At 47.5% G+C, this 27998-nt stretch overlaps 2 protein-coding genes across 12 annotated transcripts in view; one reads left to right on the top strand and one right to left on the bottom strand.

Annotated features, from left to right (window-relative positions):
• Positions 1-326: 326 nt before the first annotated feature.
• PAX6 (paired box 6) lies at positions 327-18281 on the top strand. Of its 11 annotated transcripts, none has more exons than XM_069857474.1 (14): positions 327-458; positions 664-806; positions 4194-4270; positions 4614-4668; positions 7250-7380; positions 8227-8268; positions 8362-8577; positions 9128-9293; positions 13382-13540; positions 14379-14461; positions 14739-14889; positions 15012-15127; positions 17047-17197; positions 18058-18281. In XM_069857474.1, the coding sequence occupies exons 4-14, from the start codon at positions 4659-4661 to the stop codon at positions 18141-18143; spliced, it is 1311 nt and encodes a 436-aa protein (XP_069713575.1). In that variant the 5' UTR covers positions 327-458; positions 664-806; positions 4194-4270; positions 4614-4658; the 3' UTR covers positions 18144-18281. The 11 variants fall into 11 exon arrangements, with proteins under 11 accessions (XP_069713575.1, XP_069713581.1, XP_069713577.1 ...); XM_069857480.1 differs by having other exon boundaries at positions 350-559; positions 8362-8376; positions 15030-15127; XM_069857476.1 differs by having other exon boundaries at positions 350-559; positions 15030-15127.
• Positions 15332-27998, bottom strand: part of ELP4 (elongator acetyltransferase complex subunit 4) — a 162497-nt gene continuing 149830 nt past the window's right edge. The window contains exon 10 of the mRNA XM_069857486.1: positions 15332-15546. Within this exon, the coding sequence (XP_069713587.1) occupies positions 15439-15546 (108 nt within the window). The 3' untranslated portion in view covers positions 15332-15438. The remainder of the gene's footprint in view (positions 15547-27998) is intronic.

The raw sequence follows: 27998 nt of genomic DNA, 5'->3' as shown, positions 1-27998 counted from the left end.
TGTTTAAATGCAAATTGACCTTTCCCCCCCCTCCCTCCTCCTCCTCCTCCTCCTCCCCCCCTTTCTCCCTCCCCCCATCACCCCCCCCCACCCCCTCCCCCCCCAGCCCGACCTGACGAGGCTGCGGTCCCCGCGGCCCGGGGGAGGCTCGGCTCGGCTCGGAGGCGGCGGGTACGGAGCCGGGAACCGGGGAGCCGGGAACCGGGGAGCCGGGCCCAGCGCATTCATATTCAAACGGCTGGGCCAATTGAGCCGTGCCGGGGGCCCCGGCGGCCAATCGGCGGCGGGGAGGCGCTGCCGTGGCTTTGCATAAAGCAATATTTTGTGTGGGAGCGAGGGGAGCATTTGCATGTTGCGGAGTGATTAGTGGGTTTGAAAAGCCAGCCCCGGCTCAGCCGCATTTCCCGCTCTGGTTAAGGCGCAGGGAGGAAGTGTTTTGCTGGAAGATGATGACAGAGGTCAGGCTTTGCTAATGGGCCAGTGAAGAGCAGTGGAGGCGAGGCAGAGAGACCAAGGCGCACATACATTAATACACTTGAACCATCACCAATCAGCATAGGTGTGCTCTGTCTCTCTCTCCCCACTTCACTCACACACTCTTTTATCTCTCGCTCTCCAGTCACTGACAGCCCATTTTATTGTCAATCTCTGTCTCCTTCCCAGGAATTCAAGATCACACAACCAGCAGCTTCAGTGGAGAAAAACTATTTTGCTGGCAACTCTTTTTAAAGCACCATCATTTCAAATCAGTGCGCTCTTAAACTATTGACAGGAGCTTTGACAACAAGACAGGATGCCTCATAAAGGTGAGTCTGCTCATTTCTTCTCCCAACTTTTCCCTCCTCGCATTTTAATATTTAGGCAGGGCTCGCTCGCTCGCTCTCTCCTCCTCTCTTTCTCTCTCTCTCGTATTCCCATTTGCATTCCGGAGAGCTTCCCAGGGAACTTTCCAGCCCAGGAGCTCACAAACTTTCTGCCTTTCACATAAGCCCGTGTCCTCTGGAAAAGCTAAAGCATCTGACTCGGAAAGCAGTGCCAACACCAGCAGCAGCAATTCCCACGCAGCCTTTGCTGGGCAAGGGGAGACCACGAGCGCCGGCGTTGCCGATGCTGCCGGTTCCCCGGCTCGTAGGGCCGGATCCCGAACAGGGCCGGGGCCGTCCCGGGGTCGAGGTGGCCGCCCGGGGCACCGGGAACGGCCCCGACCCGTCCGGGCTCCGGCCCCACGGGAGGGAGGGAAGAAGGGAGGGAGGGAAGCGGCGCCTCCTGCCCCGGGGGTGGCCCCGTCCACGGCCTCTGCTTTGTGCTCCCTCGGTCTCCGGGAGGGAAAGATCACCCGTGATCGCGGCGGAAAAAAAAAAAAAAGAGGAAAAGAAAAGAAAAGAAAAAAGGGAACGAGCAGGCGGGAGAGTTGCGTGGAAGAGGAGAAAAAAAAAATAATAAATCACATCCTAGGCCAAGTCAGCTCCCAGGCGCGGTACAGGCGGGGAGCTGAGCGGAGCTGAAGGGCTGTCAGCTCTAATCAGCCACCCGGGGATCTTCCCAACTTGTCCCTAGTGCCGGCAACTTTCCCAGCTCTGGTGCGGGAGAAGCGCCGGGGGCGCGGAGCCACCCGAGCCGCCGCCCCCCTCGGGCCGATCCCCGGGCCCGCACTGGCATTTTTTGGTGCCTTTTTTAATCGATATCTTTTTTTTCTTTTAAAAATCCCAATCTCGCTTATTTCTGCAACAGCCTCATTCTCACCCCTTTGCTCCCCCCGTCCTGCGATCACCCACTAAAGCAAACGTTTTTTTTTTTTTTTAAAGAAGTTGTAAAATCTTCGCCGTGCAAAGGGGAAAAAAAAAAAAAGATTTGCTCCTGGGAAGTGCAACAATAAACTTGATTCTTTTTCCCCTCGCAAGTGCAACTGGGAAAAATCTGGATTTGAATTTAACCTTGTAACGCTTTGCACGGAGGTGTTCCAGGGACGGGCAGAGCAGGAATAATTTCTGGGAAGTTTAAAAACAAAGTTTCTCGAACGATTAAATGTACCTGGCAAAGGAAAACGACAACAAGGTCCTGGAGAAGAAAAGTGACCGCATCTTCTCCATCTTAGGGACATAAAATAATAAAAGTGGCCCTTGACAATAAATGTTTATAGCTGCTGACCTTTACCGACGCGTAATCGCGAACCGATTCGGTTTTATCTTTCGCTCGTTTGCCCCGAGAACGCGAAACTTTGTCATCTTAATGTCCAATTACGGTTTCGCCGGAGGGTGGGGGGGATGCTACCCGCGGTCAGACGATATCAGGATTTTGAGATTAAAAACCGACTGGCAGCTGAGGCCGGGCCTATTAGGACTCGGCATCCCCCTCCCTGGCTCGGGAGCCGCCCGTGTCCCGCAGCCCGGGGTGCGGGGCCCCGCAGGGAAGCGGCCAATTCGGGTTCCGGCAGGAGAGAGCGATTTCACGATCATTTTGCTTGGGGATGCGGGCCCGGGGCTGCCGGGCCTCTTGCCGGAGGCGTTAGAGACTCGCTGAGCAGAACCGCAGCCCCACACCTCTTCTTACCTTGCTGAAGCCACTTGGCTACCCTCACCCTCTATTGTAAAACGCTTTCGGCTGTGTTTGGGGTTTGGCTTTGTTTTGTTTCCTGGCTTTTTTTTTTTTTTCCTCATTCTTCCCCCCCCCCCCCCTTTCTTTTAAACCCACTCATTGTCATTTCTGAGGTCCGCGCTGGCAGAGCTGAAGGGCTGGAAGTTTAATGGTGGCTTGCTGGATGGCTTCTTTAACCCCGTAGGCCCCGCGTTTATTAGTTGCGCGTGAAATATGTGAGGAAATTGTGTCTGAAGAAGTGGGTTTCTCGTTCGGTGTGTGTCTATGCAGACGTGTTCGGTGTATTAAAGGGGAGGCTTCACGTTCAGTTCAGCTTGAAGGAGATATCGCCACGTCCCCATTGAAGTACAGTGCAGCTTGCTCTGCTGCTAATCAGGTAGCTCTCCAAAGAGCAGTAAATATTTACCAGTTAAAGTCTTCATGCTGCGAGAAAGTACTTGTTTGATGTTTATTTTTATGGATTTGAGATTACTAAAAGCTACTTAATAAATTATACCGTGGCTAGTCCTGAATGGGGAAACGTGCCTCTTTGAATTCTCCGTCATATGCAGGAAGAGTAAAATTAATATTCATTATGGGCGCAAAAGAAAGAGAATGAGTATTTTTAGGCGGAAAAAAAGGGAGAGAAAATGAAGGCTGCGACTATTTCATTATTTTACCTCCTTTTTTTTAGCAACCCCCTTGAATGGGCTCTTTATTGTAATTGTCCCTCCCCAATTGAGCACCCCACTGAGCTGTTGTATCTTTTTACAACCCCTAACAACTCGCACCAGTAACACAATTACCGCCAGATATTTATAACGAGAAATTACTTTTCCATTTTCACCCGCGACGATTTCGAATAAATACATGGGGACGCATAAATAAATAAATAAGTGGCCCGGGGGGCGGGGGGGGGGGGAGAAGAGAAGAGGGAAGGAGGGAGGGAAGGTGGCGAGAGGAGGAGAGAGGGAGCAGGGGAAGGAGGGAGGGAGGGAACGGGGTGGGGGGGGGGGCTGGAAAAAAAGGCGTTGGGGACTGTCCAGGCGCTGGGTCAAGGCAGGCACTAATGAAGGGAGAAGGGGCTTGTTTCTCTGCTCTTTGTAAGTTGGAGGGTTGTTGGTCCGTTGAGTTGGGAAGCTGCGCGGCCGGTTAAGGAGCCTGGGTTTCTGCACTCGGGGTTTGGGTAGAGGAGCAGAATGGAGGCCATTGTTCGCTTTCTGTAGGCTTTGTTTAACAGTTCTCACCCCCTCCTGTTCTTACTTTTTAAAGCAGTGAGGCGAGGTAGACAGCGTGTGTCACAGTACAGTGAAAAAGGGGAAGATCTAAAGACCAAAAAAGAAGTTAATCACGAGACGGGGAGTTTAGGGGAGGAAAAAAGTTGCTAGTGCCGCGGGGAAAAGGGGGAAAAAATAAATAACTCGAGGAAATACCCGGAGGTAAAAAATGGAGCCCCGCTCCCAGCAGGCAGGGCAGCCGGCGGAGGGCCCCCCCTCGCCCTCCCATCCCCGCGCAGCCCCCGCGCAGCCCCCGCGCAGCGCCGCCCGTCCCGCTCCCCCCGCACACCTTCCCGGCGCCGCTCCGCACTTTTTTAATGTACTTCTTCTGCTTTGTCCTAGAGGGAAGACTTTAACTAGTGACACGCAGATGTGCGAGTCCCTAAATTGTATGAGAGGACAGTCCACCCCGCTTTCAGGCAAGTTTAAAAACATGACTTCGGACTCTCTTTGTGATTGTTGTCGCTCCTCTTAAGACACCTCAGACCTCAGCGAAGGGCACTAACGACGCGGCAATACGCCACCTGCATGCAATTAAAACGAGAATCCACTTGGCGGGTTGCTTTCCTTAATTTTTCTTTTTTTCGCGTTAGGGATACACATGTACATTTTCGCCTTGAGGTATTAAAGCCCACAAATCCTTAAACTAATCGGGGCGAGACGCCTAGGGATAACAAAGTAAAGCCTGTGAGATATTAGCCTCTCTGCAGCTTAACCGTGTGCACTACCTCCCCTGATTAACGCCTATTTTATCACTGATAGACTGCTATAGGCGAGCCCCGTGGGATACTGCTCTATCAGCCCAACATGCAGAACAGTAAGTGACTCCGCGCCCCTTCGCGGCCGCGGGCGCGCAGGAGCGGGCAGGCGACCCCGGGACCCGGGGCTCGCTCCGGGGCGGGGGAAGGGGAGGTGGCTCCGCGGGGCGCGGTGGCCCCTGCGCGGCCGGGAGCGCTGCCCGCCCCGTCGGGGCGCGGGGAGCGGGGAAGGGGCCGGCGGCGCTCTCACGGCTCCCAGGCCACCGGCTTCGTGGCGCAGGTCCTGGCGTGTGTCCCTACCTGCTCCGCAGTGGGAATTGAGTAGGAAAAAGCCACAGCGGCTTTTTCCCCCACCACTTCCAGGTTTTACTTCTTTCCAGCGTTTATTTGTTTCCCGGTTCCGATGCCTTTTGTGGTTTAGCAAATCTTTTTTTTTTTGCCTATGTATACATATATATATATTAATTTTTTTCGCTTGATGTGGTCGCTGATGTCGTTTAAGAGCCTGCGCGCCGCGAAGGGGCTTTCTCGGGGGCGCAGGGACCCGCATGCGGGGCGGTAGCTGGCGAGGAGCGGCCTCAACTTGCGTTCTGGTGGAAGGGGCTGAGAGGAGGTCGAGGGGACCGGGGGGAGGTCCCAGCCAAGCCCGAGCAGGGCCCCATCTCCTCGGGATGCGGATCTTCCTCGGGGTGAGCTCCGCGCAGGAGCCCCGCGGGGTTGCGCGACCTCGCAAAATCGCGGCCGGCCGCGATTTTGCGAGGTCGCGCAACCCCGCGGGGCTCCTGCGCGGCGGGATGCGCTTATCTTCCACGTGGAGTTGCAGGGAGGAGCGCAGGCAGAGTTGCGCGACTTTTGCGCGGGTTGGTCGGCCTCCACCCCGGCGCTGCACCAGGACCCCGCCGGGGATGCGCGGATCCCTTCCTTTATCACCCTCCAGCCAAGCCGCTTACTAAGTTGTCATCCCCGTGCGAAGAACATCAGGGAAAAACACCGATTCGGGGCGTTTCTCAGAAAATCTCGGGTGGAGCTGGTTGGATTTTTAATTTTTTTTTTTTTTTTTTTTTTTTTTTGCGTGGGGCTGCTGCGTGCGTGTCCGTGCGGTGTATTTGCATTTATCCCGAGAAAATAGGAGGCTCGGCAGCCCAGGGAGGGAATTACCTGCTCCTCGCAGGGACGGCAGCGGCTGCCCTTGGCCGTGGCTGCCGAGGGTTTATGGTAATGGGGGAAATGCCTTCACTCGGCCGTTTGGGATCGCCACAGCAAAACGCAGAAAAGATATCATTCGGGTGAAGCCTTTATTTTGTTTAAAGGTCGCGGCGGGCTCTTCAGGCTTTGTGTTAATAACTCCTGGGTGTATATGGTGCAGAGCATCCAAATTGACACCATATGTTTTCCTATTAGATGACTAGCAATAGAATACAAGGCGCATAATCATTGCCACTGGGCGAGATCTACACCGCTCTCCAGGGAAATTATATAATGATTAAGGCTTAACCTTTTAAGTGAAACTTTGATTTTGCTTTCCCCCGCTGCCATTTTTTATGTCGATGCGCGTCCCCCCCCTCCCCCGAAACGGGGACCGGGCAGGGGGCACAGGGGAGATGCTGGATGGGGACGGGGATGGAGGGGCGGGGGGGGAGATGCCGAGGACCTGCGCCCCCCGGCCGCCCCCCCCGGGGGCACAGGCGGGGATGGACGCGGAGGCTGCTCTCCCCGCGGTGGGAAGCGCAGGTCGGGCTGCTGGGCCGGGGCGGCAAATTCCCCAGCCCCGATGTCACTTCGAATCGAGTGCGCGGGGAGCGCGCCCCCTCGGTTGTGTCCGCGCAGAGCCCCCGGCTACCTCCAGCCGCAGCCTCCCTCGGAGGGAGAGCGAGTAGAGTTCAATCTAGTCTGAGTGATATCCAAATGCGGACAGAAAGGGTCGTTTTATCATGCTACTATTTGTCGTGACGATGCAATTTTCAAAAGCAGAGGACTGTCATAAAGTGACACGCCTGCCACAAGTGCTCCAACTGATCTTTTCAATTAGCCTTCCATGCATGATCCGGGGCGACTTCCGCCTATTTCCAGAAATTAAGCTCAAACTTGACGTGCAGCTAGTTTTATTTTAAAGACAAATGTCAGAGAGGCTCATCATATTTTCCCCCTCTTCTATATTTGGAGCTTATTTATTGCTAAGAAGCCTGGGCTCTTGGAGTCAATTTATCAGGAGGCTCCAAAGAGAGGAGAGCGGAGCGCGCGTAGAGCGGAGCTTCTCCAGGGAGACTTTCTCCTCCAAAGCCTGGAGCTTCAGGTTGGGCACTGGCGAGGCAGCCTCTCGCTTTGCTTTTGGCTGTGCGGATGCAGGCAGGCTCGGTTGGGTTTGGGGTCGTGGTTTTGTTTTTGTTTTTTTTTTTTTTTTCTTCTTCATGGGGAGAAAAAAAAAAAAAAAGAGCAAAGCAAGGGAGCAACCCAAGGCGATGCAGCCTGGAATATTCTGGGCTTTTGGGCTGGGTTGGAGGGTTTTGCGGCGATGGAGAGTGCGGGGGATCCCGGGAGCATCGGGAGGGAAGGCGCCGGGGCTGGAGCGGAGCGTCGGGGCGCGGGTTTTGCGCGGGTGCGGAGCGCAGGGTGCTATGGTGGGCGCTGTGCTTCCCGCAGGTCACAGCGGCGTGAACCAGCTCGGCGGGGTGTTCGTCAACGGGAGGCCGCTGCCCGACTCCACGCGGCAGAAGATCGTGGAACTCGCTCACAGCGGCGCCCGGCCCTGCGACATCTCCCGGATCCTGCAGGTGAAGGCGGCGGCGCCCCCCGTCCTCCCAGCGCTCCGCTCCAGAGCCGCGCTGCCCTCCGCCAGGGCGCTAATTGCCGACCCCCCCCGCACCCCCCCACCCACCGGCACCGCCACCACCCGCCTTCCAGCCTAATAAAACCATCCAGCTGCTTATCTCGATTCTGCTGCAAATAGACCTTTCGACGCGTATTTATATATATCTCTAAAAATCTTTACATTTTCTTTTTTTTCCCCTTTTTTTTTTTTATTGTTCCCCTTTATCTCCACCCGGTGATAACCTGCTCTCTCGTTACAGTTAGTTCGCTGTAGTAACCTGAGTTATATGGCTCTACATAATTTGTTTCCTCTCCTTCCCTCCCCCCCCTTATGATTTTGTGAGATTTCTATGCATTTGGCGTGGCTTACTGCTTTTTTTTTATTTTTACTTTTTTTTTTTCTTCTTTTCTTCCAAAAAGTGAAAAAAAAATGATAACCCCTCAAAGCCACTGTGTTATAGCCCGGAATCTGTCTTTACAGACACTAACGCGATCTGGCACAGCTCAGGGGTACATTGTAAATGTAGGTCTTGATAACCCCTCACTCACCCTGTCCCCCGCAAGAACTCTGTCTAAGAGCAGTGAGGACGATGGCGACTGGTCTGGCGTAGCTATTGTTCGCATTTAAGGCGTATTTTAACATTAATACTAAAAGAATTACGTTTTGAACAGATTTTTTTTTCTTCCGAATGTTTTTAAAGTATCACTTTTGTAGAGGGTAGGGCCACGAATGTAGTTTTTTTAAAGAAAAAAAAAAAGACTCTCTAAGTAAGTTCTCATACCATTTAAGGTATATTTTTGTGTTATAGACCCATGCAGATGCAAAAGTCCAAGTGCTGGACAATCAAAACGTAAGCTTGTCATTGTTTAATGCATACTTAAACAATTTTATTTTTGTCTTGAAATCATTAATAATGTGATTTTCTGTCCGCTTCCCTATCCAGGTGTCGAATGGATGTGTGAGTAAAATTTTGGGCAGGTATTACGAAACTGGCTCCATCAGACCCAGGGCAATCGGAGGTAGTAAACCGAGAGTAGCGACTCCAGAAGTTGTAAGCAAAATAGCACAGTATAAACGAGAGTGCCCCTCCATCTTTGCGTGGGAGATTCGAGACAGATTACTATCAGAGGGGGTCTGTACCAACGATAATATACCCAGTGTAAGTTCATGGAAAAAAACCCTTCCTGTGTGCTGTGTGCGATGCTGGGTAGCCGTAGCGAGCCTCTGCTTCCTTTGTTTTGATATCAGATGAGAGGATAGCAGGTTCACATCATTTGCATGTGGCAGGGTCAGACGCATTTTTTCATACAGAATCTGACAAATGCCTTTAAGGAGGGGAAAAAAAAAATAAAAAAAATGCGGGTCACCCCTGCGCCTGGCGCCTCAGGACTGCGAAGCATCAGTCGAAGCCATCACTCTCGTTTTGCAGGGTTGGGGTTTGGGGCGCTTTTTTTTCTTTCTTTCTTTTTTTTTTGGTTTTTTTTTTCTTTTCCTCTTTTTCCCCGTGGTTTGTTTGTTTGTTTGCACCACCACCAGCAGTACGCGGGTCGGGGCGGCCGCAGCGCGCAGCCGGCGCTCGGGGAAGCCCTGACTTGCACCCCAGGTCGAGCCGCTGGGCAGCGCGCGGGGTTTGCGCGGGGGTTGCGCGGGTGGCCGGCGGGGAGCGCGCTACCGCACTACCATTGCCTTTCCTGTCCTTTGCCTTCCAGGTGTCGTCGATAAACAGAGTCCTACGCAACCTGGCTAGCGAAAAGCAACAGATGGGAGCCGACGGGATGTACGACAAGCTAAGGATGCTCAACGGGCAGACGGGGACGTGGGGCACCCGGCCCGGCTGGTACCCCGGCACCTCGGTCCCCGGGCAGCCCGCGCAAGGTAAGCGACGGCCCCTCGGCCCCTCCAAGCCCTGGGCGACCCCGCTTGGCTTGGACTCGCCTGGCGGAGGTGGCCCCGGCGCGGGTCTCCGTCTCCCCGACGGCTGCGCGGAGGGGGGGTTTTCTCAGAGCATCCCTCCCGTCTCTTCCCCGGGAGGTTGCGCGGCCGGGATCGGCGGGAGCAGCCGCTGCCCGAGCAGCCGGGAAGGATCCGGGGCCGCTCCCGGGAATTGCGGCTCCTGCTCCCCGCGCCGGGGTCCGCGGAGCTCGGGGATCGGTAACTTATCTCCGTGGGGCTGATTATAGTTCCTCCTCAATTGACCTGAAACAACTTTGTAAATATAGGAAACTGTTTATCCTGAAGATTAATAGGTATTTGTTGTAGGAATGACAAGGGGATAATATGAAGGATAATGGGATGTTACGTTACATACTTAAGATGGTTAATGGCTTCTTTTTGAATGCGGGCTCTGTTGAGGCTCGGCTCTCCCTGGCTGTGGTCATTCCTTTAGAAGAGGTGTCTATATACAACAACCTGCTTTTTGTTTTCACCCCGCAAGGAAAAAAAAATCGGTAACAGTGTGCGGAATATCTGGTACAAAGGATGTTTCTGTCACACGCAAGAATTTGTTATGGGAACAATTCTGTCGCTATGTAATTGCTCATTAGAGATCGTTTTGTTTCTCATTAAGGCGACATGAATAAGCGTCTAGTTGAAGGAGACAGCTGTAGAAATGTTCCACAGGAGACCTCTGGACACGATATGGCACCGCTTGCCAATTAGACATGTCAGTTTTAAGAGAAGAAAACAATCTATGAAGGACACTAGAAAGATAGAGCGGAGCCCTCGCTTCCCTTCACCCCCACTTTGGTGTTTTTTTCGTTAGTTCGGGTTTTTAAAATTCTGTTTTGCCCCTTCGGAGACGGGACGGACCCTGCAGCCGCCGGCTCGTTTCTCCCTCCCTCCGGGGCTCAGGGCCGGGCTGGGGCTGCTCCGAGGATGCTCCGGGACTCCTCGTCCTCCCCTCTCTGCCCCGCACCCGGCAGCCAAACCGCGGAGGGACGCGCTCTTTCCGCCCCGAACCTCCGGGACCAACCCGTTCCCGCTGAATTGTGCTTTATTTAGTGATTTATCCATTCATTCATTTATTTATTTATTAAAGGAAAGGTGTTCAATGGAGAAATTTAGGGCGCGCCCCGTCTCCGCAAAGCAGCGCTCCCTGGTCCCTGCTCCGCGCAGGGTGCGCGGATGCGGGGCGGGCGCACCTGGGGCTGCAGAGGTGCCTGTGCCTGGGGGTGGGTGGGTGTCCTTGGAGCTGTTTGGGGGCTTGTTGTGGTGAGCGCAGTTTCCGCGAGGGAGCGCGGACCCCCCGGAGCCTTCTCCCAAATTGCAATCGAAATAAAGGGGTGCGGCGGGGTGCGGAGCGGGGTGCGCTGCTGCCTGGGCAGGGGAGGCGAGGGGGGGGACAGGCAGGCACTTAAAACACCCGCATGGCAAAATTAAAATTAATAAAATGGATTTCCTCTGGAATATTCATGCTCCCTCTAATGTTTTTCCCTTGCAGGGGTATGTTACTGGATTTTAAGAGTCCATTACTCAAAAAGCATAAGGCGAGGTTAGGTCTCAGAGGGGTACAAATATGGTCTCAATCTGATAAACGCCATGCAGCAGTGAATAAAATAATGGATACATGAGGGCTGACAGAACAAAAAGAGACATCTCTATCCGGGAGAAATTCTCCAGTGATTTAGTGGTTTTAGGGATCACCGAGACACTGTTTCTTATCTTTTTTTTTCTTTTTTTTTTCCCCCTCCCTCTCTTACAACACTAAAGCCTTCTATAGGATTTAGACACTTTCTCTTTCAACAGATGCTACAATGTTTTGATCCCTGCTCTATAGCTGAGAGGTGCCGCAATTGGTTTGCTATCTTTTTTTGCTTGTTTTCCGCCTCACTGATTAAGACACTAAGAAACTAAGGAATGATTTTATTTCCCAGCGTCTTCACCCCCCCCACCTTTTTTTTTTTTTTTTTTTTTTTCTAGGAAACAAATCCTATACCCAGCGTCAGATGGTCTGGCTATAGGATAATAGGGACGGACATTCACTCGCTTTCTTACGGATTAGGTCTGGAAGGTGGAACAGCCCTATTGAGATGGTGCCTTTTAGGGGAAAAAAAAAAAGAGAAAAAAAAAAGAAAAGAAGGGAGGGGGCTTCTAAAAGGACGATATCTTAATTATCCGCCGCGTTTTAAATAGTAATAAGAGAGTTTAACTGTAGGTGAAAGTTTAGGCTGGCTTAAAGGTTTGGGGGGAGCTGGGGAGCGCGCCGCGGCGGGGTTTGCAGAAGATGCGGCTTCAAAAGTTCAATAAGAAGCGGAGGGGGGGGTGGACACCGTCCCTGGGAAGGGCTCTAGGGCAGCGCGGCCATCCCCGCCGCCTCTGGGCGGCCCCCGCGGTGGGTGCCGCCGCGGACAGTGATGGATGAGGGCGGTGGCGGAGGTGAGGCGGCGGCCCCCGGCGCTGCCACCAGCGCTGGGCAGGGCGGCTGCCCCTCCGCCGCGGCTCCCCGGGACCGGGGTGGGGGGGGGTGGGGGGCTTTTGTTTCACCCCCTGAAAGGCAGCGCCCCCCCCGGCCCCGGCTATTCACCCGCCGCCGGCCGCCTCAATGGGGCTGCGGCCGCACATATGGTGACCGCGGCGGCGGAATCCCGGGCTCTAAATGGGGGAGAAGAGTGCGGGTTTTAAAACATTTCAAAGTGCTTGAAAGGGTCCCCACCAGATCCCGTCACAATCCCCCCCGAAGCTTTGAAGGCCGGGGCCATTGTCCGCCGATTATAAATGATATTACTTTAAAGTTGATTTCCCACAATATTTAAAGGATGTCGCGGGAGCGTCGCTATTTTTTTTTTTTTTTTGGCGTAGCTTTCCGAGGGAATTAGCATAAGCAGCCCATGCGTCCCTCATCCCGTCTCCCCCTTTTTACGAGACATCAAAACGCCTCAAAAAAAAAAAAATCTGCTTTGAAAAGAGAAGGAGAGCTAACTTGGGGACGGGGACTTCTCTGCCTCGACGGCAACCTCCGTCCCCACCTCCCCCGGCCCCGGGGCTCCCGCAAAGCCCCGCAAAGCCGCCCCGCAGCCCGGTCACCGCCCCGAAGGGGAGCGGGCTGCGACTTTCCCTTGTTTCGTGGCAGAAATTACGTTAAAAAGTGCTGGAAATGCCCTAATTAAAAACGTGCCGTTTAAATGATGTGCCAAACGTTCAGCTGCAGAGCAGCGTGTTTAGCTAGTTAGTGAACTCGCTACTATTTCTTTTAAAATTACATGTTAAAATTTTAAAAGAAATCTTACTTTTCTCCGGTGCAACACATTACAAAGAATGGACAGTCCTTTTATCTAAATATAAAATTCCATTTTCAGCAATTATAGCCTGTTCTTGGTGATGATATAATTACAGCTGTGCTCAGTAATAGGTGTCAAGGCAATGCACACTCATACAATAGTTGAATAAAACTGCAGAACAATGCAGGCACTTCTAAATTCACAACCTTTAAAATGAAATTGACTGTGCAGAATTCAAATAAAAACTGGATAAATATTTTTTAAAAAAGATTACAAGCTTGGTTTGGTTTCTTAATAGCATTTTCTGCAAACCTATCAACTTCTAATTGATTAGATAGGAATTACTGATTATAGATAATCTGAAATACTGAACATAACTATTTTAAATATAGCCATAGGTAAATAAATGCAGCAGACAGAGGAGACTGCCGTGGCACTTCAGCAGCGATTCGTAGAATCACTTTCAGGGTGGAGTATTTTTATGTGGGCTCTGTTCCAGAGGAAAAACAAAATAAAATTAAGGCCAGGTGATTGTAATTCCTCATCTCTGTTGTTTATGATAATGCTGGAAAGTGAAACGTTTCTGTGTTACCCGTGTCGTTGGTGCGTTGTTGCTTTGATACCCGAGATGTTTTTAAGGCAGGGTGTCAGCAAACGTGGCTGAACATGTTTCTAATCGAGTTATTTCTCTGATAGGGATCTTAAACCAAGTACCTGAGTTTTACTTTCTGACTCTTGGTTCCGCAGATGGCTGCCCGCAACAGGAGGGAGGAGGGGAGAACACTAACTCCATCAGCTCTAATGGAGAAGATTCAGACGAGGCCCAAATGAGGCTCCAGCTGAAAAGAAAGCTGCAGAGAAACAGGACATCCTTTACCCAAGAGCAAATCGAAGCCCTTGAGAAAGGTGAGTGATATTTTCCTATGGCTGAAGCGGGAGAGAAAAGCAAAAAGCAAAATCTGCTCTGGCTGTATTAAGAGCTGAGTGGAAACATGGCATTCACGTGCCTTATATGTATGTATATATTTTAAGTCCATGGCTCCCTGCATGCTCTTTTATTTGTTGAGCTCCAAATATTCATCGGTGGCTGTGGTATCCGCCGAAAAGCTGTTAAGAGGTTTTCCAAGGGAGCGTAGCCAGGGCACAGATCATACCCAAACATCACCCCCACACCCCAGGCTCCTCTTAGGGGAGATAAATCTCCTCCTGTTGACTGTGCTGCGTCCCCAACCAGGCCACATTGCTGTACGCTGGGAAGGCGAGAGGAAGCAGCTGGGGCTGGCAGCAGCCCTCTGCGCCTGCCCCCACACTCGCTCCCTGTCCGCAGCGCTGCCGCTGCCCGGGGCTGGGAGCAGGTGCCCTTTTCCCTGACCGGCCTGGGCGCACCTCGCCTCTGACCCACTCCGGATCTTTGTTCTTATTTTCCGCTGTTATTTACTGACATGCCATTTTACTTCTTGGTGACAGGGTCAGAGCTGCCTTGGGGACCCCCTCAGCAGAGGCAGAAGCCCTCACTGCTTCTTGAAAGATGCACCCGAGCCTGTCTATCCCCTTAGCGATATTCCCCAGCAGGCACGACGTCCTCCTTCCTAACACACACACACACACAGAGAAAGCTCAGCTTTGCCTTTACAGTGATGTCTCTTAAGAGCATTTAGAGCATAGGCAGTGCAGGAACGACCCTCAATTTACAGTTGGCCACGTTAACTCTTTGCAACTAATGCAATGATGTTTCCTTCTGCAGAATTTGAGAGGACCCACTATCCCGATGTGTTTGCAAGAGAAAGACTAGCTGCTAAAATAGACCTGCCTGAAGCAAGGATACAGGTACTGAGCTGCCGTGCAACTATGACTGTCGTTATTTTTACTGTCCTAATTTTCTTGTTCCTGGCTTCTGAAAGCACGTGGCAGCCCCTATTTATGATCGGGTATTTGCCCACCTCCTCCTTTAGGAAAACAGCAGCAGCTGGGGGGTTGCTTTGCACGCTGTTTTGCTACGCTGCAAGCCAGATTTCTGTCAGCATGGCCCCGAGTTACGTGGGGGAGGCTTCACATCTCCAGTCCTTGTAAGGTCACTCACGTCTCTCAAACGCTGTGTTTCCAGGTGTGGTTTTCTAACAGAAGGGCCAAGTGGAGAAGGGAAGAGAAGCTGAGGAACCAGCGAAGACAAGCCAGCAACACTCCCAGCCACATTCCCATCAGTAGTAGTTTCAGCACAAGCGTTTACCAGCCGATCCCGCAACCGACCACCCCCGGTAATGCCATCAACCCATTCACGTTCCTCCATCCTCTTGGGAAAAGGAGACTCTAAAACTGTACCATCAATTGTAATTGTGGATCAACTAATGTGTTCATCTATCTGTCTATTCTATTATAGTTTCCTCTTTCACATCAGGTTCCATGTTGGGCAGAACGGACACGGCGCTCACGAACACGTACAGCGCGCTGCCGCCCATGCCTAGCTTCACTATGGCCAACAACCTGCCTATGCAAGTAAGTCTGGTGCCGCCACCATGGCACGATGCTCCCTTTGGGACTCGGTGGCCCCCAGGATATGTGGGAGAGCAGGGGTTTTTCCTCCCCAGGATGGGAGGGTTACTGACCCCTAACCATGCTGCAGGGAAACTGGCACTAAGAGCTTCTCTAGCCTCTGAAAAGATGCCCTATATAGATGCACTATAAGTCCTGGTGCTCAACAAGCCCATTTCCTTTTTTAAAAGAGAAAGGTCCTTAAAATTATAAGGCAACAAATCTGAGATGAAAAAACTCCTCTTGGAAAAGCCTGACAACCCACCATGGTTAACCTATGGAACTCTCTGGTGCAGTATTGTGGAAATAGCCGCCTGAATAAGCTGCTGGAGGGATCCAGCCTCCTTGGCGTAGGTAATGTGATGGCAGCACATTAGGAACACCTGAGAGAGGGAAGGATGTGATTAGCATCAGTGGTTATGCCAGCTAAGCCAGAATTGCAAGAGCTGTCAATCCTCATGCCTGAAAGCATTAGCTGATCACCAGCTGGGTTAGGAAGAAATCTATTCCTTTGGGGTCTGTTTCTATAGACCTTTCAGATGCAAAATTCCTCCTTTTTTAATGGTGGGGTTGGCCTAGGAAGGTGCTGGCCAATTATGGGAGTTTTACAGCTTTGTCTGAGGCACACAGCATTGACCACTGCTGGAGACAGGCAAGCAGATTAGAGAGCCTGACTCCTTCGCTGCGGCAATTACTATGTTACTAATTGCTGAACCAAAATTAACCAAATAAAGTTAGAGTCTCGCAAGTCTGCGGAAAGGAATGACGTTGGCTAGGTCGCTATTTCGTGACGTTGGAGGTCATCAGCGCTGTTCCTGGCAGTGGGCTGAGAGCACATGACAAAAGATCAAAAGGCTGATATAGAAGGCAACCCTTGGGAAAACAGGAGGCCCCTGATTCACTACAGGGGCACCTGGGCAGGGACGCGGCATGTATGAGACATTTTGGAAAGTCCTGCCTACACGGCCACCACACCATGAAGACCACATGATGTCAGAGCAGGAGATTTGGTGGCTGAACTGTTGGCATCTCCCTGTGGATGTGGGGTGCACTGCTGGTTCTCCTGGAGTGCAGTGTGTGCGCTTAGCGAGCGAGGCTGTAATTTTTTTTTTGTTGTTGGAAACAGCGTGTTGGGGATGTGCAGACGAAGGCAATATGTGCAGATGTGTTAAGTCTCGTGTGCTTGGAGCAGGAATTGCTCACCCTGCCTCCCCAGGTCAGGACTACACTGGTCCTCGCTCCCGTGGCATCTCAGAGCAGGAGATGTCCCTGCTTGGTCCCTTCCTGGCACTGTGCCGTCCCCACCCCCTGCCCCCAGCTGCTCTCTCCCCTGGCAGATAGGGTTTTAGGGGATGTAATTCAGGTAAATGGAGATGTCTGGTCTTCTGGGATGCTGCTGGCATGGGTTTGGGGTGACCGAGGCTCTGAAAGGGGGACCAACGCACACGCATATGCCTTCAGAGCCTTGCTCACCCCAAACCCACACATCGTCTGTATGTGTGTGTAACGTGCTTGCAGATGCAATGCGCATGTAGCAGGAGGTAGTTTCTTCTACATAAGCACAAACAAGCGCTTTGGTTCCTTAGCTTATGTATGTAACACCTTTGTTAGCATCTAGATGTAGGGATCTGCTCACCAAATGTGTCTGAAAAGATGCTGGTGACTATCCACATTGTTTCTGTAGACCAAAAACCTCTGGGAAGAGGATGCTTAGTTGAGCTCCTAAATAGGGAGGTACCCTATCTAGGTCTCCAAATTTAAAACTTAAATTAATTTTTGCTTGTCCACACTGCTCCTGAGGGCTGGCACACCTGTCCAGAAGAGTGTAACGCGGTGTTTACCTTGACTGATACTTAACACTGTTTTGTCCTTTGCTTCCATAGCCCCCGGTACCCAGCCAGACCTCCTCCTACTCTTGCATGCTGCCCACCAGTCCATCGGTGAATGGACGGAGCTATGATACATACACCCCTCCTCACATGCAGACACACATGAACAGCCAGCCGATGGGCACCTCTGGCACCACTTCCACAGGTGAGTGGCCCTGCGCTCCCCTCCTCTTTCTGACAGCGTGGATTCCTCTCTCCGGTCATTTGGCTTTTCACACATGTTCACTGGGAGAAGTCTCTCTCCATCACTCTGTCAGGTTTAGAAGCTGCTGAACTGAGCAGAAGAAAAAAATGTATAACCATGCAGGCTGGAGTAGAAGGTCTGATTTTTAATCTGCTGCTGAAGAGGTAGATGAAAGATTAACAGAAGCGGTGTTTGAATAGTTGTACTGTGGAAAGTTCTTCAGCGAGGCCCCCCATCCCACAAAATCTTCCCTGTATAATTAAATTCTAAAGAAGTATTTATTTCTACATTAGATTTCAGCAGAGCTACTCATACCTGTGAAATTAATTGTATGTGAAAACACTAGCAGGACTGGGCGTGTTTTGACTGTGTCTGTGTCAGAGCCTATTTTTTGCTAAAGATTTGAAGTTATCAGAAAGGCAGGTAACCTGTAGAAATATTAAGAAAGCAAAACAGGGTAAAAAAAAAGGGGGAGGGGAAGCAAAAAAGGTAAAAATGTTTCAGCATAAGCAGGAACAAGGCAGACATATTTTAAAAGAATAGAAATGTTCAGTGTATTTTGGGCTGAATTCCCAATTGATGATACAAGGCTCTGGCATTTATCGCAAAGCACGACAGTTTATTTATAACAAAAAAATCAGTGAGATGCACATAGGTTTTTAAAATATACTTCCACTGCCCCCCCCAAACTGATTCTGCAGGCTGGAAGATGGCAAGAATTAATCCTTACCAGAATACAAGCACAAATCTGTGAAACTGTACAGTAAAAATTGTGCTATGCATAGAAAAACTAAAATATCCATTTCCCCCTCAATTTTCAGGTCTCATTTCCCCTGGAGTGTCAGTTCCAGTTCAAGTTCCTGGCAGTGAACCTGATATGTCTCAATACTGGCCAAGATTACAGTAAAACATGTGTTAATTCTGTAAATGACTATATGGACAACAGTTGGATGTTCAGCAGTATTTTATAAAGGAAGAATGGCTCTCAGAGTACTTCTGTACTGCAACTGTGCCCTATGCTGTAACACATGGAAAAGACTTTCACATGGACCTTTGTACACTGAAGGCATTATATCAGTTGGAACAAATCTTCATTTTGGTATCCAAACTTTTATTCATTTTGGTGTATTATTTGTAAATGGGCATTTGTATGTTATAATGAAAAAAAAGAACAATGTAGACTGGATGGATGTTTGATCTGTGTTGGTCATGAAGTTGTTTAAAAAAAAAAGAAAAGAAAAAAAAAAGAAGCCATGATCAACAAGCTTTGCCACGAATTTAAGAGTTTTATCAAGATATATCGAATACTTCTACCAATCTGTTCATAGATTATGGATTGATGTTCCAAGTTTGTATCATTCCATTGCATATAATTAAACCTGGAACAATACGCACTAGATTTATGTAAGAAAAATATCTGTTGGTATTTCCAAAGGTTGTTAACGGCTGAAGCTATGTGCAAACAGGGGTTAAGAGAGAACTTCGAGGAAGAAAAGAGTTTGATAGATAAAAGGTAGATTGTGTCTTCGATATAATCCAATTTGTTTTATGTCGAAATGTAAGTATTTGTCTTCCCTAGAAATCTCCCAGAATGATTTCTATAATAAAGTTAATTTCATTTATATTTGACAAGAATATTCTATAGATGTTTTATACACATTTTCATGCATCATACGTTTCTTTTTGGTCGGCAAGAGTTAATTGTTCTTAGATATAGTTGTACTACTGTTCACAGTCCAATCATTTTTGTGCATCTAGAATTCATTCCTAATCAATTAAAAGTGCTTGCAAGAGTTTTAAACTTAAGTGTTTTGAAGTTGTTCACAACTACATATCAAAATTAACCATTGTTGATTGTAAAAACCATGCCAAAGCCTTTGTATTTCCTTTATTATACTATTTTCTTTTTAACCTTATAGTGTGGTGTTGCAAATTTTGTTACTGTCAGGTTAATCTCATTAAGTTTTATTTTGAATTTATTTTCAGCTTTCAATAAGGAGGGATTTTTAAGAAAGGTTTTTATTGACTTCCAGCACTTCTACCAGCCTGTAATTTGGGCTAACAAAAAGAAGATAGGTTCACGTATCTAATTGCAGCTGAGAGCAGGAGGAGGTCATTTATTTAGCTCAGGTTTCTGGGGATGCTCTAAATGAACTCCAGAATCCAGTAGAATTTCCAGTGGGGAGTTTACATCGTGCCAGTCAGTGGTGGAGACACCATGCACGCCTGTGTCTATCTGTTGTAATTATACATAAAGGACTTATAGACACATATGCACACAAATATACATTCCTGACTTCTAAAAATTGTTTTTGTTAGGATGCTTAAAAAGAGAAAAACCCCAACCCAGCTGTGTTTTTAACAGGCTCTTTGGGAGAGTGAATACCATCCCTTTATATTGCCACACAGCACAATCTTAGTGTAATTTTCCATTGAACTTGTAACCTGGTTAATACCTCAATGCGCTTTGTGTGAGGGTTGTTAGTGTGGGCGTGGGTGGAGAGCTGCATGTCAAGGAATAATGAGAGAAGACAAATCAACAGGCAACAACAATGCGAGCTGGGACTGGCTAGTGAAAGCTAAAGGCCTTTAGTCACTGGCAGGGAAATCTAAACATTCCCATATCTATGAAGCTGGTTCATTGTGGTGCAGTTGTTACTTGCGATGCTGTGCTGAAAAAGGGATCTCATGATTAAAAAGCCAATGTGCAGGGAGTTTTGAGTGAAAGCGCAGGCATCACAAGCAGCCTTTGTAAAGCAAAGATACTATCTAGGCTGGTTATGTTTTCCTTTCAGCATATTTGTCACTGCAGATAACACTTCATTGTAAACTTGGAGTAGCAGAGTTGTGGTGCTGAGGTAGTCGTGATACTGCAGACGAGATTAAATGCACGTAAACTCTGAATTCTTTAGGGACAAAGAGCAGCTTCACTCAAAGCATGAGACAATAGTTAATAAAATCAAGAGCCTGAAGCAAGGAAAAATGTGCAAAAAAAAAAAGATTTCAATTTTTCTTCTTAATTGATACTTATCAGTTGTAAGTATATTCGTTATACCAGTACTAAGTAGTTTTAATTACCTGGAAGCCACCCATTGGAAAATATTAATGGAACATATTTGGGTTTTTTTGTGTTTTTATTTATATATATTTTTATCAGACATGCACTTTATATATTTATAAGATATGAAAAGATTGTAGCAAACACCACAATAGGCAGGTCCCTTCTTGCATAGCCAAATCGATTCTGGGAACAACTAATTACAGGTACAAATCCAGCATTTATATAGCCACTTAGTGTGTTTATACCTACTAATGTAGCTTGTTACCTAAATGCCAACTTCTGCTCAACCAGGAATGGAAATGAGCTTCCCCTCCCTTCCTCCCCTGAGAGCTTTTGTGCCGCAGTTGCTGCTTCTGCAGGCGCCGGTGTGTGGGTAGAGCAGCTCCCTGTTGCTTTTCCTTGTCCTTCCTGGGCTTTCCCAGCCCCATCACCTGTGCTGGAGCCACTGGTGGCCCCCATGGAGCCATCGCCTGCTCTTTCTGCCCCTTCTGAAATGTTTTACAGGGCAGGCTATGCTGGGGTGGGGGGTTTGCAGCCACTCACAGCCCCGCACCTCTGCAGTCGCAGCAACACTGTAAAGCAGTTGCGTTTGCAGATGAACCTTGAGCTTATTTCGGTGACAGGCTAGCTGGCTGCCACAGCGAGGAGGCATTTCTGGCTCACTGGCTCGTTATTGTGCCCTATGGAAGGAGGTCGGTGGGGAAAAGTCCCTGGCTGGCTGCACATCGGGAAGAAGTTAGGGCATGTGGTCCCCAGAGCGTTGCTTGCCTTGAAGAGCTGCTGCTGTGCGTGCTGGGGGCTCTGCGGGTTACAGGCAGCCTTGCACCGTGCGTTGTGTCCACAGCCCTGTCAAGAACTGTTTCCCCAGGGTGGTTTAGGGCGCAGGGCTGAGCGTGCAGAGGTTTCCACGCCTCGGCACTGGTGCCAGCTCCCGGTTGCTTGCTGGGGGCCAGGCTAAGCCCTGGAGCAGCCCCAGTGCCCATCAGGACAAGGGGTTTGTGTGCGGCTGCGTGGGGACGTGCTGCCTCGCCAGGCACTGCTACCAGCCGCATTGGTGGGAAATGAAAATCTTCAGCATGCTCTGAACAGCCTTTAAGACCCATTTTCATCCCCTTTCTTCTTCTAGAGCTGTACTACGTACGAAGACTGAAATCTGCTGTAATGTATCGCTCAGCATAACACTGCAATTTCCAAGGGTCTCCTCTTTTTACAACTGAAATTAGTGGGAGTTTTGCTATTGATTTCAATAGGAATGAGACATTTCTGTGCATTTGGTTAAAATGTATTTCATAATAACACCTTATACTTTATTTATAAGCCCCTCCTAAGGCATTTCACAAATTATAGTCACACAAGAATTGATGTGTGAGCGCTGTCTTAATAACACTGTATTTTGTATTTCAAATATTGTGTTCTAGATACAATATTTACATTTACAAGTGAAAAGGCTGCTAACCTAACAGTTATTGTTCAGAGCAGACAGATGATGAGCCATACATGCTGATGGCGAAGCAGACATGCATGCGGTGACATATGCGTTGGAATTGCCTCGCAACATGCAGATACCGGGGTTTGTTGTTTTTGAAAGGTAAGCATGAGACGGTGTGTGCTCGGCTCCAGGATGCAGGAAGAGCTGCTTTCTCACCCAGGTTGTAACACAGAAACGAGATTTCATCACTGTTTTGTAGCAAGTTTTTTATTTATAAAGTGAGCAAAATGCCTTTGTAGGATGGTTTACTTTTGGGGCAAGATTACGGTTGCAAAGAACAACCTAGGACTGATAACGCACATTGTCTCCCTCAGGGTTTCCAGCCATTGCTAGTCCTATTTCATTCACTTTCCATGGCCAAAGCTGTCTGGCTTTTTTTTTTTTTTTTTTTTTTTTTGTGTATGCTCTTTTAATTGATTTTTCTGGTGTTACTGACTGAAATGTATGGTCTCATTTTCTCTCGGTAATATGTGCAGGTTTAGAGTTATGCTAAGGTTTAAATTTGTAGTGCATTTCCATGGTATAACTAACAGCAGGAAAACTGAAAATGTATCTTTTTATTTTTTTTTTTCCCCAGTTCATTTTCATTTGCTCTTTTTCTCAGCTTCAAAGGTTGAGCATTGCTGCACGTGCCCCTGAGAAGGTTCTGCTGCTCTGGCAATGGTGTAGCATCTTCTTTTTAAATAACTCTTCTTTGAGAAGACACCTGCTTGCTTAATGAGCTGCCGCCACCCTGTTTCTAATCAAAAGTGTGATTGGCACCTACAAATACCCAAATACACCCCCTGCTCCCCTTTAGAAACAGGCATACGAATTACAGACATGAGAGTAGAGTCTGTGATGGCTGTTTGGTCTTGCTCAGATGGCGAGTATTTCTGTGTCTTGCTGCAGAGAGAAGGCAGCTGCAGGAGTGTGTCTCTAGCTGAAATGTGCAGGGACTCCTGAAGCCCAGGCCCTGCGTATCACGGTAGAAGCAGAAGAAACATTCCTCCTCCTTGGGTGGAAAACAAAAGCATGGTATATAGTTCCCTTTGGATTACTGCTGAAGAATGATGTTACGCAAGTCTCTCACATGTATTATTGGTTTAGTAGTTCTTAGAGAAAATAGCAGAAGATGGAGTAACCTGCGTGAGATGCGTGGTAGTAAAGATAGTACAGTTTGGAGAGGAGCCAGGCTGGCTAGTTCCTTACTTTAGAATGGATTTTTAATTAATTCCTCCCCTAATATTCTCTTAGATGTAAAGAAAGAATAACCCAGTGTATCAGCAGACAGTTACTTAGGGTATCTTACTCGTTTTTATCCTGACACGGAAAGGTACTTAGGATAGTTTACTACAGTTTACTCTCCTAAGATAGTTTTCAATAGCTGTCGCATGGAAGATGAAGGTGTTTTCTCAAAGGACTGAAACCACTTGATCAGTCTTTTAAGATGTACATCTGACGAGTGACAGAGTTTCATGAAACCTCCAGCTGCCAGGATCCTCACTGTTTCTTTTGAAGATGGTCCTTTAATGAAATGTCCCCATGAAACTTGCTTTGCCTCAAGTTTCATATGAATCTTCAATGACTCTGTTCTAGCAGACTGAGAATTTCAGGGCTGCCTGTACCGTTCCCTTCCTCCCCTTACGTAATATCCCACTGGGTAATATCCCTGGTGAGATGATTGAGATTTTGAAGGGGGTGAAGGTGAAAACGCATGTCTGCTGCCAGTGGGCTCTGTGCTGGGGCTGCTTTGCTCCACAAAGGACCATGATAGTGTTTTTGCTGGGTTGGTAGAGGTCTATGGTTTCTCAGGTGCTGGGGCTTGACCTCCTAAGTTGAATTGCAGCTAGATCAGATGGTAAGGAGAGGCTTTGTGAGGAAAATCCTTGTTACCTTCAGGTGTCTGACAGGAGCTGTAAGCTGCATGAAATCCTCCAGCAGAGGTTGCAATTGCCTCCAGGCACCTGACAGACCTCACGTACTCTCCAGCAGCTAAAATTGGTGAGGGTTGTGAATTGCGTTTCTTCCTCTCCTGGGACACACGAGCTTTTCCAGCTGCACCAGAGCAGCTCGTAGATTCACAGATAAACTGCTTCAGGTCAGACCTCTGACGATGGATTTTGAGAAGTTTATGAACAGTTATTCCAGAGAAATTGCATATAGGGCACAAGAAGGACTCTGATTTATATGGAACTTCATGAAGCAGTGCTAATTTCCCAAAAGTGAAGCAAATTTATATTTCTCTGTGTAACTGTTTCTGTTTCACACTTCACATTTCTCTCTGCAAAGCTGCCTCTATGTTCAGAGTCTGTAGTCTGCAGCTTTCGGTTTCAAACACTGCAAGGGAGGGTTTATTTATTTTTAAAACTCCCTCTGTCAGATTGGATTAAATAAAAATCCAGTCATTTAAATTTCATATTTTTTTTCTTTTGCTTTTAAAGAATTAAGTTGTCCACTTTGGTTTCTCTGAATTTAAGACAATACTGTTCTTTTGCAAAACATGTATCTGAATACTGCAAAACTAAGCTGCTGTTGGGCCTGATGATTTTCTGGGTTGCGATTCAGCTGCTCTGCACGAACCGTTGTTGATTCCCACCTCTTTGGGCAAGGATACATTTAAAACTTCATAGATCCTTCTATAGGCAAGGACTGTGGAATGGGCCCCTGTTCTGCTCCCTTGCATATATTCTTCACTGCGTCTACCTGCTCTACTCTCCATGATGCATGAAGTAATTATGCCTACCTATCATACTGCTTGTTCTTCCATCCTCTTCCCCTGTTTTTTGCTGTGGTAAAGTCTTATTTACTTGTCTGAAGACGGCATATTGTTGGTGTATGTTGGAAGTTTCCTAGCTACGATCGTTTGCTAGTTGCAAGGAACCCCTTGGTTTTGAGGTGGCTCCTGGGAAGGCTCCGTCTCCCACACAGATGGACTTCCTACTCCACTGTCTCCAAGACTCTGCTGTCAAGCTCCTTCTTTCTCAAGCAATTTTCCAGAATTGCTGAGCTATCCCGGATGTAAGCTGGGAAGCACCATAAATGGAAATTGCACCATAAATGGAAATTTCACCATACTGGAGAGTTCTACCAACGCTTTCCTCCACCTGTCACTCTCTCTGTGGTCTTGACTGAGTTCAGCTTTATTCATTAGTTTTGTTTTTCCAAGTACACATCCACGGCTGGTGACAGGAGTTTCATTATACATGAAGAATAGTCGCTGTACATCCGTTGTTTGAGCAGTTCACCTGTTGGATCCATAGAGATAAATGTGCCCAGCGAGGAAATGGACCCACTAAAACTTTCATGGTCAGGAATCAAGTGCTGGAGCTGCAGTTTCCAGCTATGGCTGCTAGCTGAAGATGATGGGGCTATAACTGGCATCACGTCCTGATAGAATAACACTTGTCCTATTGATTTAAAATAGGTCAGGAAGGCAAATTTGTTTTGTAGCTGTGTGATTTCCAGGCCAAGAAGGATGAACTGCACAAACCACTTTTGGTCTATGAGTAGTAGCTTTGAGATGCTATTATAAATAAATACATATCAAGATATGCAGAAAAGTTTCTCTCAGGTAATGTACTTTAAATAAGTTTACAGCTTTTCCTCTGCACAATATGTTTCCCAAAATACTGGCATTGAAAACTTCTCGATTTCATATCTACACCCAAACCAGACCTCATGCCTGTTCTCCTGTAAGCTTAGCCCCATGAAATTTCAGTAAGGACTTTCTTTAGTCTGGTTTGTTCCAACCTGATTCCAAAACTGTAGCTGAAAGTGCACCAAAATTCACCCCTTTTTTACAATTTTTTTTAAGAGAATGCCTCTGACATTCCAAGTGCTGAGAGCATTCTAAAGGCATAAACATTCAGACTCAAGTTCTGCTAGCATAAAGACTTCTTTTTGATTCTTACTTTGTTTTGGATTTAACATTTATTTTCAATGCCAGATGCCATTAAAATACATTTTTTAATAGAGGACTATCCAGCTACCGATTCTCCACATCTGCAAACATTTCAGAAAAGATCAACTGGACTGAATCGTACCAGCTTGCTCTTGGTCTAAATCACTGACTTCTCTGAAAGACTTTTTATATCAAGCCCTCCAGTACCAGAAAACCCACGTACAAAAAAAATACGGAAAGCACAAACAATGTTTTGATATGAACAGCAGGTCTGCCAATCAGTTTGATGTGACTAATAACTTCCAAAATTGTTTAAAGGTGGAATTTAAATAAGCAGCCAAGTTTTCAGCAGATGCTTTGTGATGCTTGATGCTCAATGCTCCTGAAAAATCTATCTATCCATTCAGCTGCCGAAACACAGATGTAAGCATCCACTGTATTAATAAACCATTTCTGGGGGAAAAAAAAAAAAAAAGAGCAGAGCCTACTTTTGCTTGTTTTCTCTTTTTTTTTTTTTTCCCCTTCTCTCCATCTGAGTTGCCTTTTTTCCTTAAGATGAAGAGGATTCAGGATTCACTTTCATTCTTTTTCAACATGGGAACATTTATTATTGAATAAGCATCATCGTGTGCTCAGTGTGATTAAAAGAAAAAAAATGTAGGCCTTGCACTCAGGTAGCTCACAAGAGAAAATAAAAATCCCAGGAGATGTCATGGGGGATAGTACTTGCTTCCACCACCTCTAAAAGGCATAACAGCATCTTCTCTGTTTCTGTTGTGCTCTGTAGATATGGATGACATTTCCCCAGCACAGGCAAAAGAACAGTTTAGTAAATTTCTAATACATGTTCCTGGAGAAATACTGGTTTAATATCTGCGTGTTAGTATGTGTGCAATACTTGCAATACGCATACATTTTTAAGGGATGTCTTACAAGCTTGTGGTTTCAGAAAAACTTGATTAACAGTTCACTTTCCTATATTGGCATAGTGAAGGATTTTGTAAGTTAGACTTTTGCATTTCTCCAAAAGCTGTGTTTGGAACAACATCGCTATTGTATATTAAATTTAAAGATGAAAACAGTGGCATGCTGCCACATGTATCAAATCTGAAGTAGCTGAACGCCCATTTTCAGACGCTTGTAGCTACTGTTACAGAAAATTGAATACAGCTGCATCCTTGAAATTGCTTTTGAAATTCCTTTACAAACATAGAAAAAGACTTAATCTATCATAATATTCTTCTCATGTTCCAAATACTTATATTTTGAAAACCTCAACACAACAGAAATTATATAAAGAATTCTTATTTGACATATTAAAGACACAACGTTTTAAATTTCATTACTGCTTTCTTAACTGTGTGTCACAATTCTGTAAAGATCAGGTTCTCATGCTGAATTGGGAATGTCTTCACTGGGATGAATCTATTGTTTCCCAGCTGAGTTTGGTGGTTTCAGTTTGTAGCCTGCTAAGAAGTAGGAAGTTCTGCTTAAAAAAATGTAATAAACAAGAAAAACCTGGCAATGCAATCTCTGTGGAAAAGGGCCCTCTGAACACATGTGAGGATTGCAAGGGGGACTCTGAAGGTGCAAAATGAAGGGGATCTGAAGATGCAAAAAGATGCTGGTAGCCCCTTGCAACAGCCTGTCAAAGGAGGCTGCACCCACTCTTCGATTACCTGAGCTGTACTCCTTTGTCTTAAAATCAACAGAAGAGAGAACCAAAGGATGTTTTGTACAGTCACCAAGTAGTTACAGGGAAAAGCTACAGAAAATTACCATGTAAACACTGCTCCTGCTCCCCAGGTCAAATTTGCTTTTGGTCCAATAAATGAAATCTGCACTGTATCTTATATATATCTGCATACTATCACGTAGCCCATACAGAGCATCATTTCACTTATCAGTTTGCTGGATAAGCCAAGTCATTGTCATATGTTGTTGTAACTGATATGATATTTTGGAAGAAAAGAAGAGAATTTTTGCTCCATGTTTTTGCCTTAGGTAAACAACACTGTACATCTGTATACACTAACGCTTATTTTACAAAGCGTGTTTAGTGACTCAGAAAAAAAATTAATCCAGATTCACAGAAGGAGTTCCCTTTCTTATTCAAAATATTTGTCAGCTTTAATATTAAGCTACCAAAGTTTTTGAAATGGAAGTCTTATAAATGCACAGGGGACACAAATACACGTATATATGTGTGGAATACACTTGCTACTCGCTAACAATTTTCAGTTAATATATTAACTAGAAATCGACTGTGACTTTCATGATGTTTTCTCCCCTGTATGTTAAGTCAATGACCTATTTAAGGATGTTGGCA

The sequence above is a fragment of the Phaenicophaeus curvirostris genome, chromosome 5 (genome assembly GCF_032191515.1).
Source record: "Phaenicophaeus curvirostris isolate KB17595 chromosome 5, BPBGC_Pcur_1.0, whole genome shotgun sequence".
NCBI lineage: Eukaryota > Metazoa > Chordata > Aves > Cuculiformes > Cuculidae > Phaenicophaeus > Phaenicophaeus curvirostris.
This window is presented reverse-complemented; position numbering and strand designations above follow the sequence as displayed.